General features: G+C 41.6%; 1 protein-coding gene across 1 annotated transcript in view; it reads left to right on the forward strand.

The window, feature by feature from the left end:
• Positions 1-24,486, forward strand: part of FHL3 (four and a half LIM domains 3) — a 69,912-nt gene extending 45,426 nt beyond the window's left edge. Inside the window, exons 2-6 of the mRNA XM_063454955.1 lie at positions 6,100-6,272; positions 7,879-8,053; positions 16,625-16,794; positions 17,343-17,529; positions 23,221-24,486. Coding sequence (XP_063311025.1) covers positions 6,117-6,272; positions 7,879-8,053; positions 16,625-16,794; positions 17,343-17,529; positions 23,221-23,372 — 840 coding nt within the window. The 5' untranslated portion in view covers positions 6,100-6,116 and the 3' untranslated portion in view covers positions 23,373-24,486. The remainder of the gene's footprint in view (positions 1-6,099; positions 6,273-7,878; positions 8,054-16,624; positions 16,795-17,342; positions 17,530-23,220) is intronic.
• Positions 24,487-25,445: the final 959 nt, after the last annotated feature.

Genomic DNA, 25,445 nt, shown 5'->3' on the forward strand with positions numbered 1-25,445 from the left:
AAATATTTAACCATTAGGTAGCATGTAGATTAGTCTGCACAGTTTTTATAATAACATATGGGTTAGCATTATCAGAACAATAGCACATTTTAAGGAGTTAGAGAAGACAGGCTATCTGCAGAGTTTTATAGTATGAGAGATTCATGCAAGGCAAACATGTCAAAAACTTTAACATCTTTAAATACAGGCTATGAAGTGCGAGGATAACTCACTGAGTGTTATTGCTATCAGACTTGTAAGACAATCTGGGTTGAATAGAGAGACATGTCTAAGCTATTATGAAGCCTCCGTGTAACAAAAGTGGAAAACACTATTAAACATTATAAATTGAGAGACACAATAGGTTGGTAATGGTCTGTCTGAGGATAAGACAGTAGTTTAAGGAGCCTGTATATTAACCACTGAAACTACTATTTCTGTTACGCTGCACTGGTCATAGTATTCACATTTAATATAAGAGTTTCAGTGAGGCAAGTGATCAACTATCAATTATGTGCTATGTGGTTCCCACTAAGCTTATAGTATGAGAAAGATATAAAATCAAAACTTGTAAATAGACTCTTGAGTCCCGGTGTGAGCTTGCACAAGCAGCGCATCTGAGGCAGGTAAGGAGAGACATCTATCCGTGGGGAAATCCAGAGAGTGGGGAACGTGTAGATGTCCACGTGAGTTGAGGCCGCACCGTGTCTGTATCAGGCTCAGGGATCGCTTGTGAGTAGCTCAGTGTTACGGTCCATTACACGGTTAGAAAGTCCTCGCCAATTGGGTTGAGTCTCTGGCATGTATGGCAGCGTTTGTGATGCGCTTAAGATTTAAAGTTATCGGGTAGCAGTTGGGGTTTGTCCATTCGGTTAGGGCCCACTGCTTGTCGAGTGTGCCGCCGTGTGGTGGGGTGCACAGGGCCTGCAACCGGGAGTGTCTTATCCGGTCTTTCAGGCAAATTGATATGTGTCAGCCGATGCCCCTTCGGGGTCTGTTGGTCCCCTCGGTTAGGAGATCGTCCCTTGGGGCAGTAGAATAGGGGTATGCAGCGGCCACCTGCCGGCCCCAGGTCATTGTAAAGGCCTGCACCATCAATCCACCAACTCAGTGTCTCAGCGTGGCCAGGTTGTCCCTTTGTCGGGTGCCGCGCTCCAGTGCCGTGGTGTCACTGCGTCCAGGGGCCGCCTGTCTTCGGCCTGAGGCCTTAGTGGGTGCTCTTGCCCGGTTGCCATTGATCCCATCACCAGGATCGTGGGCCCAGGGATCTGCCAGAGCCTGGTCTCCCTGGGTGTATGGCAGGCTACGGAGGATTTCCTCCTGTTGAGCTCCCAGCTCAGATGAAGGGTAAGCAGTCACAGCGGCAGCGTCTTCCACGTGGGCGATGCGGCCTGTTGGTACACTAGAGCCGTGCGCTTGGTCTGTTTCCAGGCTGAGGGGTTGCTGGACGGTTCGGGTTGTCTGCTGATGCCTGGTCTCCGGCTGCAGCGGTGGCTGTGGCTGTGCTGCACGGGATTCAATCCGGCGCCAGAACGCCGTACAGATTCTGTCGAAGGCTTCATTGAATCGTGCTTCCCATGCTGGAATCTGTGTGTTCTCCTCCTCAGTCGCCATTTTAGGTCGTTGTGGAGAAGTAACCTGGGGGACTGGTAAGTCCTTTGTGCTTTGTAGTCGCTGGGCCCCCAGGTGGTACTGGGATAACCCCCTCCGGTCCAGGGGGGGGGGGGGGGGGGGATCGGGTATCTAACATGATTTTAAATCAAGAGTCATGTTTTAAAACAAGTTAAAATTGTACTCCTTTTTTCTCTGAAGGCGGTAGATGTTAACAGCAGTTACCTAGTGTCTCACTAACATGACAAGACTCCAGTTCCATAGGTCCAGTCTGCCATGTAGTGGGTCATAGCCAATACTCTTATTAAATGCCTGACGGCAAAAGATGGGCCTTGGTTGCCCTGTATCAGTAGGCTATTTTGTCCTTCAAATCATCCAAATATAGAGAGGTTGCCACTCAGTAGGTCTATTTTCTGCTGGTGTCTATCCTTCTAGGTGGTCTCCTGCTTGTGAAAGAAAATATGGTATGGGTGTGAGAAGAGAGGAACAAGCTGTGAGTGTTTGATAGCAAATTGTAGGTAAATTGGCCATGCAGGTGCAGTACAAGCTTAGAAACGAAATCTTCAAAATTTATATTTACACTCAGAAATTCCACATTACCTAAAGCAAATATTTAAATTGACACTTTTAAGGATCTTCGCAAGAGAAATGCACACACATTTAAATAAGGATTTTTTTTTATTTATTTAAATTTTTTTGTGGATGCAAAAAAAAATATTTCAACCTCTTATTTTTCTATGCTACTTTATACCAACTATCTCTATTAGTATGTTTCAGTCCATCCATTTGTTTATGAAAATAACAGAAAATAATGTTTGGATGGTAGTTTCTCTTTAAAACTTTAAAAATCCAGTTTTGAGCTTAAATATTTTGTGGTTCCAATGAAGCAATTGCAGTTTGTACCTCTCTGTGTTTTGGCGTTATTGAAACGTCTAATCCTAAACTATGAAATGTCTGTCCTGAATGAGTTCTCAGTCTGTAGTTATTTCAGATTTCATGGTCAGTAGCCCAAAAGAAAGCTGTTTGGTTAATATTTCCTGAACAGTTTTGATATCTCTGGTATTGTTTTCCTATTTTCTCTCTTTCTCTGCGTTTTGCTTGTTGATCTAATGGGGATGGAAAGGGTGAGACGAGATGGGTTCCAGCGTCACACCTGGGATATGAACTCTGATAAGGAAAAGTTGTGTTTGAACAACAGCAGTGCATATGAGATATAATTCTCTGAAGATATATTGCTTTCCCAGACGTTTGTATGAGTAACTCAGCCATCAATGATATGGCTACAATGAATCAAACCTGTGTTTGTTAATGCTACTTGTCTGTACTGATTGAAAATAAGTAACAATGGTTCATTGAGAAAGGGCTGCCTTCATCGACACGTTGAAGTTAATGGAACTTTCTAAGTCCGGGGGAAGTGATTGTGTTGCCAGGAGTGACCTGGAACCATCCCAAGGTTAGTTGTCAAAACATTTAAGAATGGTTTGACAAATTATCTGTGATAAGCTGGTCGCCTCCTTCTCTTCAGATGGAAACTCCTGCACTTAGCTTCTGTTAGCTCACCCGAGCTAAGAGCTGGAGTGGTTATGGTGCCTGGAGTGTTCTAAAACAGAAATTCCTAGATCTTCCCTGATGTTGTACTTTGTAAGAAGTTGCAGCTGTAAGTGCCAGGTGGAAGAGCCTATGGTTTGAAATGAACTTGTTTGTTCACAATTAATCCTTTACCAATTAAATCCAAGTGTTTTTGACAGAGCTGATGTGGCTTGACCCCAAAATGATGCAACTATTTTTATCCCTCCGGCAGTAACAGTAAACTACATTTGCTATGGTAATGGGTTACTATTCATTCATTTCCTTGGATTTTGGAAAGGGACCTAATTGAATCAGTAAGTTCAACCAAGTGCTTAAATTGTGCATTGCTGAAGTGCCTCAGACAGCTAAAAAGGTTTTTTGAAAGGTAATATGATGTTAAAGGATCAGAATGCAGGATGTGATGTAACATTCTGATGGCTGTTGCCTGAAGAAAGCCCATTAATAAATGACTGTAAAGATGAACTGTGTTTAAATTCACGTGCTTTAGTGAGATGTCATGGAATTTTTGTAATTATGTCGGAACGCAATTGGTTCTTGGTTCATTGAATAAAAGTATACACTTATCACAAATGTTTATTTTAGGTGAGCAAGAAACCCACGATTTATGCTGAAATTAATATTAAAATAATTTTAAGATGTACTCACTGGCAGAACTACCGAGGTTGCAGCGGTTGCAGCTGCGACCGGCCCCGTCACTCCAGGGGGCCTAGCTGCCCCCTGCGAACGCGGTGCCCGCCGAGATTGTGCTGCGGCCCTGTTTGCGGAACAACCACTGGGGCCTTGTGCTCTTGGGGCCACCCGATGTTTGTCATTAAGTGTGTCTGTGAATCTGCATTTGAGTGAGTGTCTGTTTTTCTGCACATGTGCCTGTATGTGTATCTGTTTGTCTGCATGTGTGTCAGTGTGTGCCCTTATGTATCTGTATGTGTGTCACTGTTTGTATCTGTATGCGTGTCATTCTAAGTGCATCTGCATGTGTCTATATGTGTATCTGTCTGTATGTGTGTATGTGTACTAGCGTGTGTGTCTGTGTATCTGTATGTGTGTCAGTGTTTGTATCTATAGAAGTGTCATTCTGTGTGGCTGTGCATTAGCATGTGTGTCCGCGCTTGTATCTGTATGTGTTATATTATACAAATGGAGGGGCTAGGGTGGGGCAGGGCAATTATTGCACCGGGACCCTGTAGTTTCTAGTTACGCCTCTGGATGTACTAATGCAGACCTTCAAAGTTTGGAAATCAGAAGAGGGAGTAGGTAGGTGTGGGGCTGACAGGTGACACAGCTAGCATCACAGAAGACATGTCTGAATATAACAGGGACATATTATTTGGAGAGCAGATGTTACCAGCTGCCCCGCAAGGCAACTAATCAGGGCTGATCATACCCTGATTGCTGTTAAAGTGCTTTTAGATGGACTGAACCCTTACTTTTACCCTTACTTTACCACAGTTGCAGCACATACATTTTTTAATTGGGAACTAGGAAGATAGGCCTTTTTCTGTTGGAGTAGCTGAATGATGAGTAGATAAAGGGTGTACCACTCTCTCTGCAAGAGTTTTAACAAGAAATGTCTCTGTTTCTTTACTAGCCTGTAAGAGAACTGCCTAGGATTTATGTCATTTTGTATGTGTACTGAATAAATATGTAGCTTAAAGGAACATGTACAGCATGCTGTTGTGGTTATGGTCTCAGGAGTACCCTGTTACCCCACCCGTGCAAGTAGTCAAACCGAAGAAAATGATTAGGAATGCATGAAGGGCTTAAAATTTTATTTAGGGATAAAATATCTTTTTAAAAACTCATTCAAAAAAAAAAACTGTGTTCAGTGCACTTTATCTTGAGATATTTGTCCTGAAATGTTAGTATAAAAGCAAATATGCATTTTTTTCTCACATAGAGTAGATATGATGAAAAAAGCTAAACAAAAGGGTTCAAATACTTCACTTTTAGTAGGTATTTGCAAAGCACCTAAAGGCATTTGTAGCAGTATAGCGCACTAAAAAAGGCAGCAAAATGTAAAACGAATATCTGTATTTGAGCATAATGTCCACATGCAGTAAATACAGTTAAATTATATATTTCTAATATAAATGTATTCAAAAATGCTATAGCAATCTTTATCAATCTCTGAACTACTAAAGTATTGCTGAAATTGTAGAGTTCATTCACTCCCCCTCCTCTCCCTGACTGTAGAAATAATATGGCTGACTGAAACTTCCTATATAGTTTGAAAACATTGAGTGAGCACATTGAGTGAGCTGACAATATCAGCAAGGAATCACAGGCACTATATTAGTGACTAGTGCTTCTGGCACAGAAATTAGTTCCTTTAAAGACAATACCTTCCAATATCGGCGTCCCAAGAAGCGGGACACAGGTGGCAGGAGGGTAAAAGGGGCAGGAAGGTAATGTGATTGTGTAATTTGTTCCATCCAAAAGAGGGGGGCATAACCAGAAAGGGGACAGGTCAGCTCAAATCCAGGCCAAACTGTCTGTCAATTAAGCACTGACTGCAGACTTCAGTGCTGTCTCCAGGGTCCTAAAGCCCTGAGTGTAGCGCAAGCACACTTTTTAAGGACAGTTTCCTGGTGTCCCCAAGTCCAGAACACCAGGGAATAAATTTGGGATGGCGAGACAGGTCCCTAAAATTGAGATTGTCCTGCTGTGATTGGGATGGTTGGAAGGCATCACAGTCTGGCAATCGTAACATGACTATAAATGAGGGTATGTGAGTCTTTATGGACTAGATTTCATAATGCAAAATACATAAAAATATAAATGTTTCTAAGTGATTTGGATATTGAAGGAGTTAATAGTGTGGTGGTGGTACTCACCACTCAAGAGAGCTAATGTATCTCCTACCATTTTGTTTTTCACACCATTGGATATGTTTCATGATGTAACTGCTTTTTTCTACAGAAACTCTCTGAAGAATCATGAGTGATCCTTTTGACTGTGAAAGCTGCAAGGAGTCCCTGTATGGAAGAAAATACATCCAGATGGACGAGGGCCCTTATTGCATTCCATGCTATGACAACCTGTTTGCTAACACATGTGATGAGTGCAAAGAACTGATTGGCCATGATGCTCGGGTATGTACATCTCTATCCTGTCATTTAAAATTTTGAGTGGGCATAGCATGTGACCAGTGTTAACACAGGCATGAAAATATATATTTATTTGTTTGATAGAGAAGGAACCTCAAGTGCTATAAATGATATATCCGTCAAGAAGCATTGTACTTTATCTGTTATACACCTTGTATTTTTTAATCAATCTTTTTTTATTACTTTTTACTAGAATTGTGCTTAATGTACATTTCAAGCGCCATAACCTACATCTGAATTTAGTTGTCATGGTCCTAGGAGGCTGTGATTGCAATCCCTCCAGATTGGTACCCGAACACCAAAAATTCAGCTTGCATCCTCTTATTGAGATAATTTCACTTCCTCATTAGGCTGCATTTTTTTGTCTTATTATTATTATTATTACTATTATTACTGGCAGTTATAAAGCAGCAACATATTAACATATTTCACACTGCGCTGTACAATTGGAAGGAAAAAGGCAGTACAATAGAAACAGACCAATACAAAAGGTAAAGAGGGCCCTGCCAGTGAGTGAAGATCTAGCCCCTGATGATCATTTAGACAGAGTACTTTGCTAGATAGCCCATAAGCTTACAATCTAAAGGTTAAAATGGGGAGATCAGACATAGTGATTGAGTGTGATGTCAAACAGCTTGAAAAGCATGCTATAAAATTAAAAGGAACTAGTGCTTAGTGGAAATGAAGTGGCGTTCTTTCTGTTAGTTGCTTTGTCGAATTAGACGGTAAAGTTGCAGAGAGAAATGGAAAGGAAGTGGTTTTCTTTCTGTTAGCTGCTTTGTGGAATAAGGCCTTAAAGTTGTAGTGGTGATTGAACTTCACTGTTCACTGTGCTTTGTACTTAGTATTGCATGCTCACTTACTAGTGAGAAGGTCATTTTTTTTTCATTAAAATACCACAAGTAGCAAGATTGATTTAAAAAAAAAAAAAAAAAAAAACTTTTTTTTTTAAAATTGAATTTAAATGGCTTGTCACCTATGCCTTCCAAGCCATTGTGGTTAGTGTCTCTTTAAAAAATATGATCTTTTGTTTTTCATATGAACCTGGGTAAAGAGATTCCTTGTATAGCTCTAGTAGACAGACTGACTTGTAAGGCATTGCTGAACTGCTTTGAGAAAAAAAAAAACCTAGGCCAGCAGCTGCCTACATTGTGTACTGAAACTAGATATTGCCACAGTGGGTGTAAGTAGTGTGACTCAGATACAAAATATTTCTCCTCTGGGTGAGTCTTCCAGTTCTGTTGCTGCTGTTTGGGGGTGGGTAACGCTTTTGAGGATATTATTTACAATGCCTGTCAAGCTAGTCTGGTTCTTGTTTATCTTGTAGATCTAAACTTAACAAACAAATAAGATTTAGGATTTTCAGTATTTATTGCCATTTTATTTGATAGGGAGTCTTCAAGCATATGTCATTGTTTAAGGGATTGTGTATGTGTGTGTATGTGTGTGTGTGTTTCTGGTATTTACTGATTTGACCTGCACTGTACAAGATATAAATGCAAATTCCTAAACCATATTAAACTGCTGAGTATTAATATTTTTGCAGGTTTACATCACACTGTAAAAGCAATATTTTCCTTACACCCCACAGGAATTATACTATGAAAATCGGCATTATCATGAGAACTGCTTCCGTTGCTTCCGCTGTGACCACTCTCTGGCAGATGAGCCCTTCACGTGCCAGGACGATGAACTCCTGTGTAATGACTGTTACTGCAGTGAATTCTCCTCCAAGTGTGTCAGTTGTGAGAAAACCGTCATGCCAGGTATTGAGAAACTCAGTCTGAGGTGTATACATGTTATCAGTCTTTATATGAAGCATAACAATCATCCAACTAACATATATCACTATGGCAAAATTTTAAAAAAATATATATATAAAAAAAAATGTATATATATAATTATTGCTTGACATATTTGTTACAGAAATGCATAAAGTTAAGCTTACGAAAGTGCCCAATTTGTGAGATACTATGGTTGTCTGCAATCTTGATTTTGGCTTCATGTGTTGTGTACAAAATGTTGCAGTTTAAAAAAAAAAAAAAAAATAACATTTGTACTGATATTACCATTTAAGCACAAAAGCACATCATACTGTGTCTCTTAATCCCCCTTTTGAATTTCGTATTCCCTTTAGTGAATCTTACCCCCCCCTTTTGTGTCTTAACCCTCCTTTTAGTGTATCTTATCCTCCATTTCCCCTTTGTGTCTCTTACTTTCCTCAAGCCCCTTTGTGTGTCTCTCATGCCCCCCAGCCCCTTTGTGTGTCTCTGTCTCCTCCCCAGCCCTTGTCACTTTCTCACAACAAGCTCATTTGTCTGTCACTTCCCCCCAGCTCCTCTGTGTGTCTCTTTCTCACCAAACTCTTTTATGTGCCTCATTGCCCCTCTCTGTGCCTCGCTCACCCAGCCCCTCTCTATATTTCTTCTCTTTCTCCCTTCCAGAACCTTAACTTTGTTGTCATCCCGAGCACCTTGTCTCTTTGTACGTCTGTTCCCCTCCAGCTCCATCCCTTTTCCCTTTCACCACCTTGGTGTGCCTGTCTGCTTAACTCCTTGAAGCATGGCCGGACGGGCTGTAGTAGAGGATCTTCTGTTTCCTCTATCCTGACTGACAGGAAGCTGTTCGGTGCTCTCAGCAAGCAATTTCCTGTCAGACCGGGTAGAGGATACAGAAGATCCTCTACCGCAGTCCACATGGCAACACTGCATTAAGTAACTGACAGGAGGAGGGGGAGCACTGTGCTGTGCGCTCCCCTCATGCAGGTCACCAGGGCCGGCGCATCCATAAGGCGGCACAGGCGGCCGCCTTAGGGCGCACCGGCTCTGGGGGCGCAAAATTCCAGTGACCGGCAGGAGGGAAGTGCTCTCTCCTGCCAGGTCACCTCCTGGATCCCCGGCGCGGCGTCCAGCTGAGCTTGATTGCGAGGTGGCGAGAGAGCTTTGATCTCTCTGACCGGCTCCCTCGCAGGCTGTTTTCTGATGCCGCGGGAGCCGGAATATGACGTCATATTCCGGCTCCCGCGGCATCAGAAAACAGCCTGCGAGGGAGCCGGTCAGAGAGATCAGACCTCCCTCGCCACCTCGCAATCCAGTTCAGCCGGACGCCTCCCAGCAGCCCCACTGGACCACCAATGAGAGACCCACGCCAGCTCTCCAGGTAAAGAGGCTGGGTGGGAAATGTAAATTAAATTTACATTATTTATTACTGTGAGTGTGTGTGTGTGTGTCTGTGAGTATGTGTGTCTGTGAGTATGTGTGTCTGTGAGTTTGTGTGTCTGTGAGTTTGTGTGTGTGTGTCTGTGAGTATGTGTGTGTGTGAGTATGTGTGTCTGTGAGTTTGTGTGTGAGTATGTGTGTCTGTCAGTGTGTGTGTGTGCATGTGAGTATGTGTGTCTGTGAGTTTGTGTGTGTGTCTGTGACTGTCGGTGTGTGTGTCTGTGTGCATGTGAGTATGTGTGTCTGTGTGGGCATGTGAGTGTGTGTGTGTTTGTCAATGAGTCTGTCAGTATTTGTGTGTCTGTCAGTGTGCGTGTGAGTGTCTGTCAATGAATGAGTGTGTCAGATAAGTGAGTCTGGCTGTCAGATACGTCTGTGTTTGTCATTGAGTGTGTGTGACTGTCAGTGTTTATACACCCCTGACTGTAGCGTGGCCAAGCGGAGTGTACCGTGGTACAGGGACTTCTGTTTCCTGTTCCTGGCAGGACTGACAGGAAAAGCTCACTGTACCGGGATTCGCACCGCTCAGCCATGCTACAAGAAAGGTAGGAGGCACACCAGGAAGGGGAGGGGACCACTATCGGGGTGGGTGGCGCACCAAGGGACAGGGAGAGGAGGGGAGAGATACCCTGTGGTACAGGAAAAGGAGGGAGGGGGGAGAGGAACACTAAGCAACAGGGAACAGAGGGGGGAGGGGAGAGGAACACTTAGGGACAGGGAAAGCAGGAGAGAAGGGAAAGGAACAGTAAGGGGCAGAGAAGAGAGGGGACCATTAAGGGACGGGGAGAGGGGCTGAATGTGAAAAACACACAGCGGGGCTTGAGAAGGAAAGAGACACACACAAAGGAGCTGGGAAGAGTAAAAGACACAAAGGGGCTGGGAGAAAAGGAGTCACACATAGGGTCTGGGAGGAGTAAGACACACAAAATGTGGGAGGATGTAAGAGTCATACAAAGAGGAGAGATAGGAGACACACAGATATTTAAAGACGGGATAAGAAACACAAAAGGGAGGTTAAGAGGCACAGGTGAAGATGTTTTTGGGGGGGTGGGGGCGGAAAAATGCATCTTCGCCTATGTACCCAAAATTCTTTTCACCAGCCCTGCAGGTCACCTGGATATTGTGGCCCTTGGGACGGTGAACCATAAGGGAGCTGCCTGTGCCGCCTTACAGTTGTGCCAGCTCTGTGTTCAGGAGTTAATTCACTAAACACAGATTTCAAGTAAATTGAAATCTTGAATTGCACAATTTGGACCAGAAAAAGTGATGTGCAAAACAATCACATGGTTATTTTGGCTTATAGGAACATTATAGTGTTAGGAATCCAAAACTGCATTCCTAAAACTATAGTGTCCCTCTGCATCCATTGGCAGGATATACAGTCAGGTCCATAAATATTGGGACATCGACACAATTCTAATCTTTTTGGCTCTATACGCCACCACAATGGATTTGAAATGAAATGCACAAGATGTGCTTTAACTGCAGACTTTCAGCTTTAGTTTGAGGGTATTTACATCCAAATTAGGTGAACAGTGTAGGAATTACAACAGTTTGTTCCATGGCCAGGTGTGTGTTATTCCCTCATTATCCCATTTACGAGGAGCAGATAAAAGGTCCAGAGTTCATTTCGAGTGTGCTATTTGCATTTGGAATCTGTTGCTGTCAACTCTCAATATGAGATCCAAAGAGCTGTCACTATCAGTGAAGCAAGCCATCATTAGGCTGAAAAAACAAAACAAAACCATCAGAGAGATAGCAAAAACAATAGGTGTGGCCAAATCAACTGTTTGGAACATCCTCAAAAAGAAAGAACACAACACCAAAATACCCGGAAGACCACGGAAAACAACTGTGGTGGATGACCGAAGAATTCTTTCCCTGGTGAAGAAAACACCCTTCACAACAGTTGGCCAGATCAAGAACACTCTCCAGGAGGTAGGTGTATGTGTGTCAAAGTCAACAATCAAGAGAAGACTTCACCAGAGTGAATACAGAGGGTTCACCACAAGATGTAAACCATTGGTGAGCCTCAGAAACAGGAAGGCCAGATTAGAGTTTGCCAAACAACATCTAAAAAAGCCTTCACAGTTCTGGAACAACATCCTATGGACAGATGAGACAAAGATCAACTTGTACCAGAGTGATGGGAAGAGAAGAGTATGGAGAAGGAAAGGAACTGCTCATGATCCAAAGCATACCACCTCATCAGTGAAGCATGGTGGTGGTAGTGTCATGGCGTGGGCATGTATGGCTGCCAATGGAACTGGTTCTCTTGTATTTATTGATGATGTGACCGCTGACAAAAGCAGCAGGATGATTTCTGAAGTGTTTCGGGCAATATTATCTGCTCATATTTAGCCAAATGCTTCAGAACTCATTGGATGGCGCTTCACAGTGCAGATGTACAATGACCCGAAGCATACTGCAAAAGCAAGCAAAGAGGTTTTTTTTAAGGGAAAGAAGTGGAATGTTATGCAATGGCCAAGTCAATCACCTGACCTGAATCCGATTGAGCATGCATTTCACTTGATGAAGACAAAACTGAAGGAAAAATGCCCCAAGAACAAGCAGGAACTGAAGACAGTTGCAGTAGAGGCCTGGCAGAGCATCACCAGAGATGAAACCCAGCGGCTGGTGATGTCTATGCGTTCCAGACTTCAAGCTGTAATTGACTGCAAAGGATTTGCAACCATGTATTAAAAAGTGAAAGTTTGATTTCAAAAGTGGGAGGCACATATACAAATTGTTGTAATTCCTACACCGTTCACATGATTTGGATGTAAATACCCTAACATTAAAGCTGAAAGTCTGCAGTTAAAGCACATCTTGTTTGTTTCATTTCAAACCCATTGTGTTGGTGTATAGAGCCAAAAAGATTAGAATTGTGTCGATGTCCCAATATTTATGGACCTGACTGTAAATAGTTAATAAGCCTTTTTCCCTTACCTAATTCAAGAGCCAATGTCCCTCTGTTGACATCACGGCAATTCTGAAACTTAATGCGTGTGCATTGAATCAATGCTTTCCTATTGGGTTTTTGACGATGCTTGACATCCTCATGCAAAGCCACTAGAGGAGAAGTTTACTCTGCAGTGGCAGTTTCTCAGGAACTGCCATAGTTAACATTGCAAGGTTTAGTGGGCAAGGGCACTGCACCCAGGCCACTTCAATGAGATGGAAGTGGTCTGGGTGCTGTTAGTGTCCCTTTAAATTTTGCAATTTAGTTTTACAATTACAATTCTGTGCATAGTGAATTAAGCTTCAGTGCCCTTATGCGTGATTATAACATTGTAGGTTGATATAATGCAAAGGTCTTCTTTTACAAGTTTTATTCTTGAATGTCAATAATGCAACCACAAAAATATAAAAGTAAGAAGTCCAAGACAGTAACACATTTCATAAAAGTAATTGTAAGTTATATAATTTTATGACTTGCAGAAAAACTTGCTGGGTAGCCATTTTTTTTTTTTTATTTGATGTACATTGTGCTAGTTTTCTGCAAATTCACCACATTCCTGTGTTTTTTAACTGATCCCTATTGTTCAGTGTACTGTAGGGGTTATAGTGCCAGCAGTGCCCTAGCAACTCCCATGGCAAGTAATGAAACCATTTTGAATGGTTCCACTTCTTACCTTGGGTTTGACAGGTTCTGCTCCAAACCTCCACTTCATCCACTGGAGAGAGGGATACTCCCTGTATGTGATAAGCCTGGCAGTGCAGGGACTAGCTCATTGGCTCAGAGTGATTAGCTGATGCTATCAAGCAATGGGCAATTAAGCCCCACAATGCAGGTATGGTATCAGTAGGATACAATGCTAACAGTAGACTTTGAAAATGATATTAAGAATAATATATATTTGTCTTTAACCCCTTAAGGATAAATGACGGAAATATTCCGTCATGATTCCCTTTTATTTCAGAAGTTGTGTCCATAAGGGGTTAATGTTAGCATTTCTTAACTTTCAAAGTATGCTCCTCTTCTTGCATTCGTATGATCTCCGATCCAGTCCAATGCTTCACACAGACCTACTGGGCATGGGGCAATCGGCACACTGAACCAATCAGAAGCAGGAACTGCGCATGCTGTCCATGAGGTCACTGAATGTGATTAAAAAGTCCCCATTGAGGAAGTGCCTCTAGTGACTAGTCTGACATCCACTAGAGTATGTATTTATGGCCAAATGGAAACAAATCTTACTATTGCCAGACTGCAGAGAAAGTTTCTGTGCACCAAAACAAATTAAGGCAAAAGTTATTTTGTCCTCAGAGTGTCCGTTTAATTTTGGTAGCATTTGACTTGAGGTTATGTTTTAGATCTCATACAGTACATTTTGCCACTCCTCATCCTGACAGTAGATTTAGCTATACCAGTCTTTTGTTTCCGTTGGCGGTAGTGCTGATCTGAATTACTGAAAAGTCTTCTCGGGACAGAAGAAGTGGGATTAAAGGATTCTCTGAGCTATAAATATTTAAAATACTGTAAGTCCATGTGGGATTTTCCTAGAAAACAGATAATTTTGTTTGCCTGGATAGTGAGTTCATAGAACATCAAGCGGAGAGGGGAAAAAAAGAAAAATAAATAACATTAAAAATACCGCACTTCTGTGTGTCACAATTCATGTTTTTTTATAGCTTAACTCAGTGGAACTATAAAAATAAATTGCACTGACGACATAAAAGAACATGTGATGCTTAACTACCCATCGCTTGCAAAATCTTTGCAAACATGAGTTTTTAGTTAGTGATCTGAGCCAATGCAAAGTAAACCAACCCAACCCAACCACAACGGGTTATGGGGCACATTTATAACTTCTTGGATGTCTCTATAAGTAACCATGTGACATATTTATGATCAAATATTGAAACATTTAAAAGTTTGGTTTTTTTTGCTCCCAAGTTTCTTTTATCTTTGATTATAAATAAGTCCTCTTTAGTTCACTTAGTTATGCGTTGATTTCCTAAAAAGAGAACACTGTCTCCTGATGATTGGCCAGCATTCCTAAAAGGAAAATACTGTCTCCCCTGATGATTGGCTGTAAGAGCATTATGGGAGATGTAGTCCACAACATTTGAAATGCCAAAGGTTGCCTACCACTGCACTAGATCTGCAATCCAAATTATACAATGGAATACTTACTTCCTTAAAAGAAAGACTGTCTTTCAAGCAGGCATTTCATCCTAAATTACAACTTCTCAGCAGTGCCATTGTATTTTTCATTAAATGCTGCATAGTACTTACAAATGCTTCTGCTTTTTAAGACACTCCAAACCTCCTGCAGCACATAATCACCAACGATCTGAAGTTCTTTACTATACCCCTTCATTATCCATGCCCAGTCCTGTCCTGCCTTTAAACAATATTGTGTTAAAACATAAAGTGGTCTCAGGCTACCTAGAGCTTTTACGTCTGAGCATCAAATGGCCCAGAAGCTTTTGTTTCTAAAAGTACTGTACTTATACATTTTTTTTTAATTTAATTTTTATTTTATATAAATCAGTTGTTCTTAAATAAACTAAGGTTAGCAAATAAACCCTCCTATGTGTTTGGCATTAATGGATGACACTATAGGCATCCAGATCACTTAATCTAATTAAAGTGGTCTTGGTGTAGTCCAATTGTCCCCTTTACCATGAAATTGTAATTATTGGAGTTATTGATAAACTGCAATAATAACCTGGCAGGGTTAACAACACCTTTAATGTCTGACTACCAGACAGCCACTAGAGACACTTCCGGGTCCTATCTGGACTTTTGTCTGCTAAAGGACGCTGGATGTCCTCACGCATTGCATGAGGACATCCAGCGTCAGCTAAAACATTGATTTAATGCTTTCATATGGGGTGGTCCTAACATGATAGCGGCGCTTGCCGCGCATGCACATTAGGTCACTGACGTCAACTGGCATCAGCGGAGCGGGAGCCTGGCCAGTGCCGAGGGACATCGGCGCTGTAATCAGGTTAGTTACAAAAGTTTTTTTTTAAAAAACCATTTCAGCACCAAAGGTGGGCAGGGGCACACTTCAAATTGCATCTATGATGGTAGCTATCATTTAGTTGGGTATACATTTTAATTGATACATTTGCTGAAAAGTTTACCGATCTAGCACAATGCAAAGTTTACATTTATATGTCTTCCTTAACCCCTTAACCCCTTTATTCCAGAAGTTTGGTCCTTAAGGGGTTAAAAGGATTCTTCACACCCGAAAGCACATCCCTCTTGTTCCAATTCATAGAAATGCCGATGTCAAGGGAAATCAGCAATTTATAAATTGATTTAAACCAATATGGGAATACCCCTGTCAATCAAGCTGACAACTAGGAATGCTTCCTGGTTTTTATTATGCTTGAATGAGTGTTCAAGTGGAAGTTAAGCTCTTTAATAGGAAAGCTTTAGTCATTGCTTACCTATAAGAAGCACTCTATTGGGAGGACCTCACATTTGATTGGTACATTATTGCAGTTATTGATAAACTGCAATCATTACCTTACAGGGTTAACGCCACCTCAACTGTCTGTCTACCAGACAGCCACTAGAGGCGCTTCCGGGTCAGTGCTTTCCTATAAGAAGCACTCTATTGGGAGGACCTCACTTTTAATTGACACATTTATTGCAATTGTTTCTGGACAGGAAGGGGAGACTTTTGTTATTGACAGTCTCCAAAGGGAGTAACTGAGCAGCAACAAGTCAACTTTCATGGGAGGAATTTGGCACCTGGCATTTGGAAGGTTAAAATAACATTCCAAACAGTGAAACCGAATATTGGTTTTAATGTTGGAGTGTTCCTCTAAGGGAAATTTGTTCTCCACACTTTTAGGACTAAGAGATATGCTGCTTCATTGGTTTTCATTAAAACTAGACAGTAATATTGAGTGAATGCACAAGGAAACAATATCAGAACTGCTTTGGATGTAATGATTCTCTTTGTTAAATAGTTTTTTGTGTGGTTCTGTGTCTATATTTTAGTTAATTTGAATTATAGTTGTTCCTTCTTTATTATATGTTTGCATTCCTTTTCATAAAGTCAAACACTTTGTTGGCACCCTATAAGTAAACTCATACAGGCCATTACAGTAATCTTGCATTGGTCTTTAATCAGACATGTGTTCTCTCTGTAGGTTCCCGCAAATTGGAATACAATGGGCAGACTTGGCATGAACACTGCTTTATATGCAATAGCTGTAAGCAACCCATTGGCTCTCGTTCTTTCATCCCAGAGAATCAAGCTCACTATTGCATTCCGTGCTATGAGAGCAAGTTTGCCCCACGCTGCACACATTGCAAAAAGGTAATGTGAACCAACTTAACGTTGACTATTCAAAATCATTTCAATTTGATGATTTAAATTAAAGCTTTTTATTGTGATGATTCTCTATATGTATCAGGTACATTAGCTGTTCTTTATTACTGCTCCCTCTTCCAATTCAAAACAATGCATCAAGAAAAATATAACTATAATTATTAAATGATCAAGTGCCAGAGAGATTACATACCATGATCTTTGGGTTTGTACTTGCCTTGCTTTATTTTTTTCTTTTGTGTTTTTGCACAGTATGCATTATGAAAATAATTTGGCACTTCTATGGTTATATTTTGGATGACTACATAATCTTTAAATATTAATTCTGTAAAGCTTTAAGGGTAGTAATGACTTATTATCCTATAAACAAGAAGTGGTAGTAGTTTCATGGAACTGATAAAAGCGGAGATGGTACGGTGCAAGACTATATATTTAATTCAGAAGTACTTAAATTTAAAGTAATTAAATTCTCATGGTGATTACCAACAATGATTGTCTGCTTAGTGTCCAATATATCTTCTATCTGTTCTCTGCAGTCATTGACAAAAGGAGGAATCACTTACCGGGATGAGCCATGGCACAAGGAATGCTTTGTCTGCACTGGATGTAAAACCCAGCTGGCTGGGCAACAATTCACTTCCCAGGATGAGAAGCCATACTGCATCAAATGCTTTGGAAACCTGTATGCCAAAAAATGTGCTGGGTGTATTAAACCAATCACAGGTATGTTTCTGCAGGGTACTCCTAGATGGAAGACAATATATTAGATACAAAGCCAAAGGATTTTCAAATGGAGCCAGATGGTGAACCCCCTATTAATGTACTATTTATCATAATGGGCAGCCTGTGATTGGGTGAGAGCATCAGCCAACTCTATAAGCCTATCACCGGCCGCCCAGCTGAACCTTCCTCACACTGTGGAGCCAAAGAGGAAGAAAACAGGGGGAAGATATGTAGGCCGCTGGAGAACCTTATATATATTCCTGTCATAGATTTCTATGGCTCTAGTAGCACACTTGTTTATTGTAAAACTATGGTGCTGGCCCTGCATTCTGTGTACGATCAATTCCCCAAATCAACGCTTAAGCATTTATTGGCTATTATGACATCATTAGATGCTCTTATATGTCCTTTAGCTTCACTTACAATTTTGCATAAATTAAAAAGATCTGCCTCCTGGTAGTAGACATTTGGCTTCTACCAAGTCAAGATAGTTGCCAGGATTAAGAATTGTGGCACCAAAGATATATAATATATATATATATATATATTTGTGTGAGGGGCAAATAAGGCCGTATAGGAAGTAAAAGAGAAATAAGTTGGTTGAGGTGTGCCGGAACCGACGGCGTGGTAGGCCTGTTATAAAAGAGGGCCCACCCATGAGGTGTAATGAAAGTATAGATAGAGGGAGTGGAGGGTGGGGACATGCGAGTCGCTAAGAAAATGTACGGGATGGAGGAAGGTGAAGGTAAATAGGTACCATGCCCCTCCCTCAACTGCAGGCCAAGCCTTTACATTTGTGTGAGGGGCAAATAAGGCCGTATAGGAAGTAAAAGGGAAATAAGTCGGTTGAGGTGTGCCGGAACCGACGACGTGGTAGGCCTGTTATAAAAGAGGGCAAAAAATGGGTCAGAAATTAAAAACAATCAACAAAACCTAATTGCCTAGCTGTATGATAAATGCCGAGCGAGGAAATAGTTGCCCAGCACTTTAACCGGCACTCTTAATTGTGCCAGGGGAAGCAAGGTATATTAAACGTATTGTCCCCCTAGGGTAGACTAAATGTGGGGGAGAGAAGGTGATCAATAGACTGCATGAATAGGTGAGACTTCCTAAGATAATGCTGCAAGGAGGACGTGGTGGCTGGGGGAAAGTATGTGAGACCCAAGAAACTTTGGAAGCTGGAATAGCAGCTCAACAACTAGATTACAAAGTTAAAGTGACTAGTGGCCATCAAATACAGCCTTCCTCACATTTATGTTTAAACGATTGATACAAAAGAAGGCGAAAAACCCAGTTTGAAGCGCTGCCAATTCCTTCTTGACCCCAGAATGGCAGTCAGATTTTCCTTGGATCAAGCAGTTATTGCCCTACATTAAAGGTTGATGCCCGGTTCGTAGTGACAGGCATTTAAGTCTGATAGGGAATGAGATACTTGGATGACGATGTGAAATCTGTAAATTTGAAATTTCCTGGAACCTGAAACGCCTTGAGTATGCTAAATAGTCTGGTATGAGGACATGAAACTGCGTATGAATGGTAAACCAGTACAACATGTGGAGTTGTGTACCGGATTTGTAGAGTTGATGCAAGTAGAGGTGGCAAAAGAAAAAAAACAACAAAAAACGAAACCAAAATGCAGACAACATAGCTACAGAAACGGTATCTGCATATGCGAAGAAGGAGCCTCAAAGGGGAAGAAGGCCCGAACACATGAACTGCGAGCAGTGGAAAAAGCCAGATGTGAAAGATGATGACCACGAGCTAACCACGCTGGCAGCCCGTGGCTGGGCCCCCGAAAGGTGCAGGAAGTCTGGATCAGAACCAGCCAAAGTGGCAGATGCCAGTTACCCCAAACTGCCATCCAGCATGTCCCATAGACGACGGCAGCGAAGACAACCAGGAGGCGAAACAGAGTAGCCGCAAGCACCACAGCGTGATGGGTACCAGACCATACCAGAGAGCCCGGGCGGACAATACCACGCCAACGCCTAGCAGCGGAGACCTGCTAGAAAATGAGACGAATAGGCAGCGCATAAGTGACCCAATGTGTGTGTGTGTGTGCTGGCATACTAGCTAATGCCAAAAGGCGAAGCAATTAAAAACTGGGTTTGGTGACAGGTGAGGCCCTGCTCGAGGCCAAGCGGCGTGAAAGGCTCTATCTATGAGTTGGCGCAAGGGGATAACGTGGCCACTGAACGTTGTGGCGGGGTGTTGGCCTCTCGGTGACAGGTAGACATAAGATAGAATGGGAGTGACAGGTGAGGCCCTCCCTATGCCACAATGCGAGGCGACTAACTATGATTTGGCCCGAGGGGCGTAGTACCTCAGAGTATGTGGATGGGTGTTGGCCTCACGGGACCACTAATCTAAGGCAAAGAAGCCAGGGGGTAATTACCAACTAGTGGAGCCTAAGACCCTGACAGACAGCCACAGCTAAATAAGAGGGGAGGGAAGGTAGTGTGAGAGAGGACGGATGTGCTGAACATGTATCGAAAAACGTGAGGGTGAACGAGGAAATACCGCAGGGCCGATCGTAACAGAAAGCAGAGTAAGCATGTCTGAGTCCAAGCGGACAGGCTGAAAGGAATGAGCTCGGCAGTAGGCAACAGAAATCGTGGTGGTGTAAACCCCACAGGGGTCACGAGACCAAGTGCGAGCGTGTGCGGGAGTGCTGGCATACTAGCTAAAGCCAAAAAGGCGAAACAATTAAAAACTAGGTTTGGTGACATGTGAGGCCCTGCTAGATGCCAAGCGGCGTGAGAGGCTCTATCTATGCATTGGCGCCAGGGGATAACGTGGCCACTGAACATTGTGGTGGGGTGTCGGCCTCTCGGTGACAGTTAAACATAAGATAGAATGGGAGTGACAGGTGAGGCCCTCCTGTTGCCACAATGCGAGGCGACTAACTATGATTTGGCCCGAGGGGCGTAGTACCTCCAAGTGTGAGGATGGGTGTTGGCCTCGCGGGACCACTAACCTAAGGCAAAGAAGCCAGGGGGAATTACCACTAGTGGACACCTAGGACCCTGATAGCCAGCAACAGCTAACTAAGAGGGGAGGGTAATGAGTGAGAGAGGGAACATACTGTGTCAGCGAAAAGAAATAGGGGGTGGGGTACGAGTAAGAAACGTAGGTCCGACCTGACAGGAGGGCAGAGTGAGCCCGTCGGAGTCCAGGTGGACAGGCTGTAGAGAGTATACATGGAAAAAACAGGAACAGAAAACGCATGCCCCACCGGGCTCATAAGGGCCAGAACAAACGACCGGCAACAAAAACATAACGCTCCTTCAGGAAAATAATGCAGCATGGGTATGGCGGGCAGACGTGGCCCAGCCAAGCATAGAAATGAAAACCCAAAGGTAAACCCGGGTCAGACCGTTTATTAGCAGCAACTACGTAGTTTAAGACTGCGTATCAGAACAGCAGGGAAGGGAACATGAACGAGATACATCCCCACTTTTTTATTTTTTTATTTTATAATTTTAATAAAGATATAGATTAAATAATACCAGTATTATTTTTTATATTATATCTATTTATTCTATCTGGGGGGGGTGGGGGGTAAATTAGTATGGCGTACTATAAATAATAATATTAGAGTCAGAGCATACTGTTCTTAAACATACAGTGTTAAAAGGAAAAGGCAGTGGAGACACCAAGGGGATTATTCACTAAACTGTGAACTATAGTGAAATTAAAGTAGCACTTATATAGTGGTAGGCAGTCGCCATTTAAGCACATGATATTAAAACATGAAAAAACACACCCAGCTAAACGTTCCTGGGAGGTTATCTAGGGCAAAGTGTGACCCATGAACCATGCACAAGTATAGGTAAAGGGGCTGCTGCGCACTCCTGTGCAAAATTAAGTTAAGCAGAAATATATTGTATACTGGCCCTGAATAGTTTGACCTATATATGGGTTCCTACCTGTTCTCCTAACTGCACCCAACACGCATTAGTATGGCCACATGGATGCACGACCGCAAGTGAGTGCATAAGTGCACAAGCGACAGCACCGCGGGCAGCAAGGGGGGCCGTCAGCCAACAATGCCGGAAAGAGACGTACAGCAAGTCGACAGCAAGCCCCAAACACCCACACCATGCTTCCGCGACGGTGCTGTGCCGACGACAAGCAGTACCTGCAAATACATCTCCACCTGCACCCCGAGACACCAGCAAGCAGGAAGATAATGGTAAATGCCAGTGCAGAGCCCAGGAGGACCGCGAATAAAAACGAGCAGCAGGGAAGCAGCAGGCCAGGCAATGGAGCCACGAGGACCAGGTAAGAGGGGGAGGTAACGACATGCGAGTCGCTAAGAAAACGGACGGGACGGAGGAAGGTGAGTAGGGGGGTTTAAATAGGTACCATGCCCCTCCCACAACTGCAGGCCAAGCCTTTACATATACCGGTATATATCTTTGGTGCCACAATTCTTAATCCTGGCAACTATCTTGACTTGGTAGAAGCCAAATGTCTACTATATATGCATAGTTTTAACTTTTTTTTTCTCCTCTAAATTGCATATTATTGAAATGCTATTTACATTTTACTCAAGTCCCTTTAAAATTCATCCAGGCTTTGAACCATACGAATGCATACTTTTAATGTATGCACACAACTCAGAAACGGTGACGGGAAAGGTTTAGGGATTTCACTGACACATATTCAAATAATGTTCTTTTTTTGAAAGGCAGTAAGAATGCAACTGGCAGCTTTCCAATCTGGCCCACAATAATGTCTTTATTTATAGATTGTGCAGGATCTCCTCTTGAGACTCTGTGTGCTCATGTTTTAAAATTTAATTCAACCCAGTTTTTCCAAATACTTAGCACTTTGATATAGACGGGTGTATTTTTGTTTAACTTAATATTTTCTGTACTTAATTGAAATGGATCAGTAAATTAATTCCTCAACATGTTAGAGGCCTTGGATATAAAAATCAAAGAAACACTCCAAGCACTATAACAACACAGCGCGCTGTAGTGTTTATGATATGAGGAATGCCCTGTCACTCCACCCCCCTTTTGCATTGTAATAGTCAAACTGTTTTAGAACTAGTTCCTACTCTCCTAAGCAAGAGATTCTGTTAGCTTGCCTAAATTAAGCTCTGAAGATGCGTGCTAGCTCATTGGCTGAGAATGCCAGCTGATTGTTCTTATTCAGTGATCTGAGCACTGCATCACTGACTTAGCTCAGATAGTACAGCGCTACAGAATTTGCTGGAGCTATATAAATAATTAAATAATATAGAGAGCTTCTGACTCTCCATAGAAAGTAGTTAAGACAAGTATCAGCAAACGAAATCAAACCGTTCTAAAATGTTTTGACTGCTTACAACGGAGGTACCAGGGGACTTCTGGCCCCCTAACTACTACAGTGCATGCAGTGAATAAGTTATTTCTACCACACATTTGAAAGATGCACTTTATCTTTGTTCCTTCTAATTTATTAATAGACAAATTAAAAATGGAAATAAACCCAGTTGTGAATATTCTTTCATAATAGGCTGCATTTTGATTTGTTCTAATTAATTCCTGCTCCAAAATGGCAGCTTATTTTTAAGAAACAGTAGCTTACACATGAGATTGTTACAAAATGCTCTTTGATATCAAAAGGTTTTGTTTAAAAAATTGAGATTTGGGATGCAATCATTTTGTGCTCTAACGTAATTTATTTTTGTTCTTTCAGGTTTCGGGGGTGGCAAGTATGTGTCCTTTGAAGACCGACATTGGCATCATAGTTGCTTTAACTGCTCACGCTGCTCTACATCTCTTGTTGGCAAGGGATTTATCCCGGACAATGAGGACATTCTGTGCCGAGGCTGTAACAGCGACCTTTAAACTTGCAAATCTATCAATATTTACCTGCACTAGGGCATATCCATTTGTCTGGCTTTCTGCAAAGATTTGTGGAGCAGTACGCTACAAATATCCTTGTCAGAAACCACAGCATGAAGCAAATCAAAAACCAAGATATTTCCTTTATTATAACAGGCTTTTAGATTTTGCACAACAATTTTATATCTCTATGGCTTTGGCTCCTCATCATTATCCGTGTGTATTTCTCTATTTTATTGTTAAGTCAAGCTAAGTGTTACGCAAAGGATGCCTGTGCTGCTAAAATACCGCAAATCAGAAATTATAGGCATGTTATCCTGAGTATTAAAAAAATCCTTTCACACTGAAAGGATAAAAAAAAATATTTTTCTAAAGTTATTAATGAAATTATCACGTTAGATGCCTCAGCCCTTTTTGTCCTCTATAAATATGCTCAGTGAACTTCAAAGTCAGTGTTAAAGGCACAATATTTCTCTAAGGATTAGTGGAATTATAAGAGATTCTAAGTTTACATTTCACAAAAAGTTCTATTAAGGACTAATTAATATCTAGGCTTTCCAGACGTGGAAGCAACTTTCTGTGAAATTGTATCTCTATTCAGGTGTTGTCTGCATTTTTTCTTTCCTCTTTGTTTTGCGTTACCTGGCACATCTATGGCACTCCTTGGCATCTGTTGAAAGACAAAATATGATATCAAAATAGTGGTGGGAACAGATTTCTCTTCTAGATTCATAGTGAGCAACAGCATTTTATAACTGGAGTTTTGGCAAATAAAAGGACATCTTATATGTAACAAATATCTTTGGTGAGAATTAATGTTTTTATTTTTTTTTCTCAACAACCATATTTCAACTGTAAAATTGTCTACTTCATTTCGGTAACTATTGTATAAAGTGAACAAGTGTATTTGTTATGTAACGGAGTCAAGGTTTTACCAGTTCAATAGAAAGCAGAGTAGCATTTCTGGGTACCAAATGGCTTGATCTAGCAGCATAGAATAAAATAAATATTCAAACGAGTTTCCAGAACTATGCTTAATATAGACTACATTATAGAATACATCTGGAAAAATATTCATCAATTTATATTAAAAATAAAAATCTATCTCTGGTGGGAACACATTGTTTTACTGCTCGAAAATAAGTTATACTCTGTCTTCACAATAGGAATAATTATTATATAGGAAAATGAAAATTGCACTTCAGTTACGGCCAGAACATTGTGAAGTGCAATGTGTTTGTTTGAAATGGGAGTTATAAGCAAGGCCTCATAGGTGATAAAGTGGATTGGTGTTATATAAATATGTCCTTACGCTCAAGTGAGCTAAAGGACATTATTTAAAAATGATTGCCTTCGTTTTGCATAACGTTTACACTAAATTTGTATACACTTGAAATGGGGATCACATATTTTAGACCATATTAGCAGATATGTAAACATTTTAAAATCTCCAGACTTTTTTCCTGCTTATCTATTTTGGCTTAAACTTTTCAATTACTTTGTCAGTTCTCCTCAATTACTGATTTACAAGAACACTCCATGCACCATAACCACTATATCACACTGTAGTGGTTATGGTGTAGGGTGTGTTCTGCCCCCCACTCCCAAAAGTAAGGCGTCAAACCACTTTAGAACATTTTTACTTTTTTTTTTTTTTTTTAAATTCTTTATTTTTGTAGTGCATGAAGGTATAACAGTGAATGTGTGGTACCCCGACGGCATTCCACATACGTTTTAATGACATTAATAACATTGGGGTATTTAGGTACTTTGCACATTTTTAATATATTAACATGAGGGGTCAACTGCATGCGCTGTAGCTTAGAGGAATGTTCAACGCTTGAGACAAGATAAAAATAGAAAAATAGGTTAAGTTATGCATCAGGATTGTCAGACATTGCTGAACAGTGGGTCCCTGAGACCTTTTAAGATTCACAAGCATTTGCTAGCCGTTCATCTAGCGTGGTTATAGCAGAGTAAATGCTACTAGTAAGGTAATTAATAGGACACTCGTAGTGAGTATTAAGTATGCTAAGATTTGTAGTTAAGAAGTCGTTAGGCTTCAGTGAGATTGTT

This window comes from Pelobates fuscus, chromosome 1 (genome assembly GCF_036172605.1).
Source record: "Pelobates fuscus isolate aPelFus1 chromosome 1, aPelFus1.pri, whole genome shotgun sequence".
Classification (NCBI taxonomy): domain Eukaryota; kingdom Metazoa; phylum Chordata; class Amphibia; order Anura; family Pelobatidae; genus Pelobates; species Pelobates fuscus.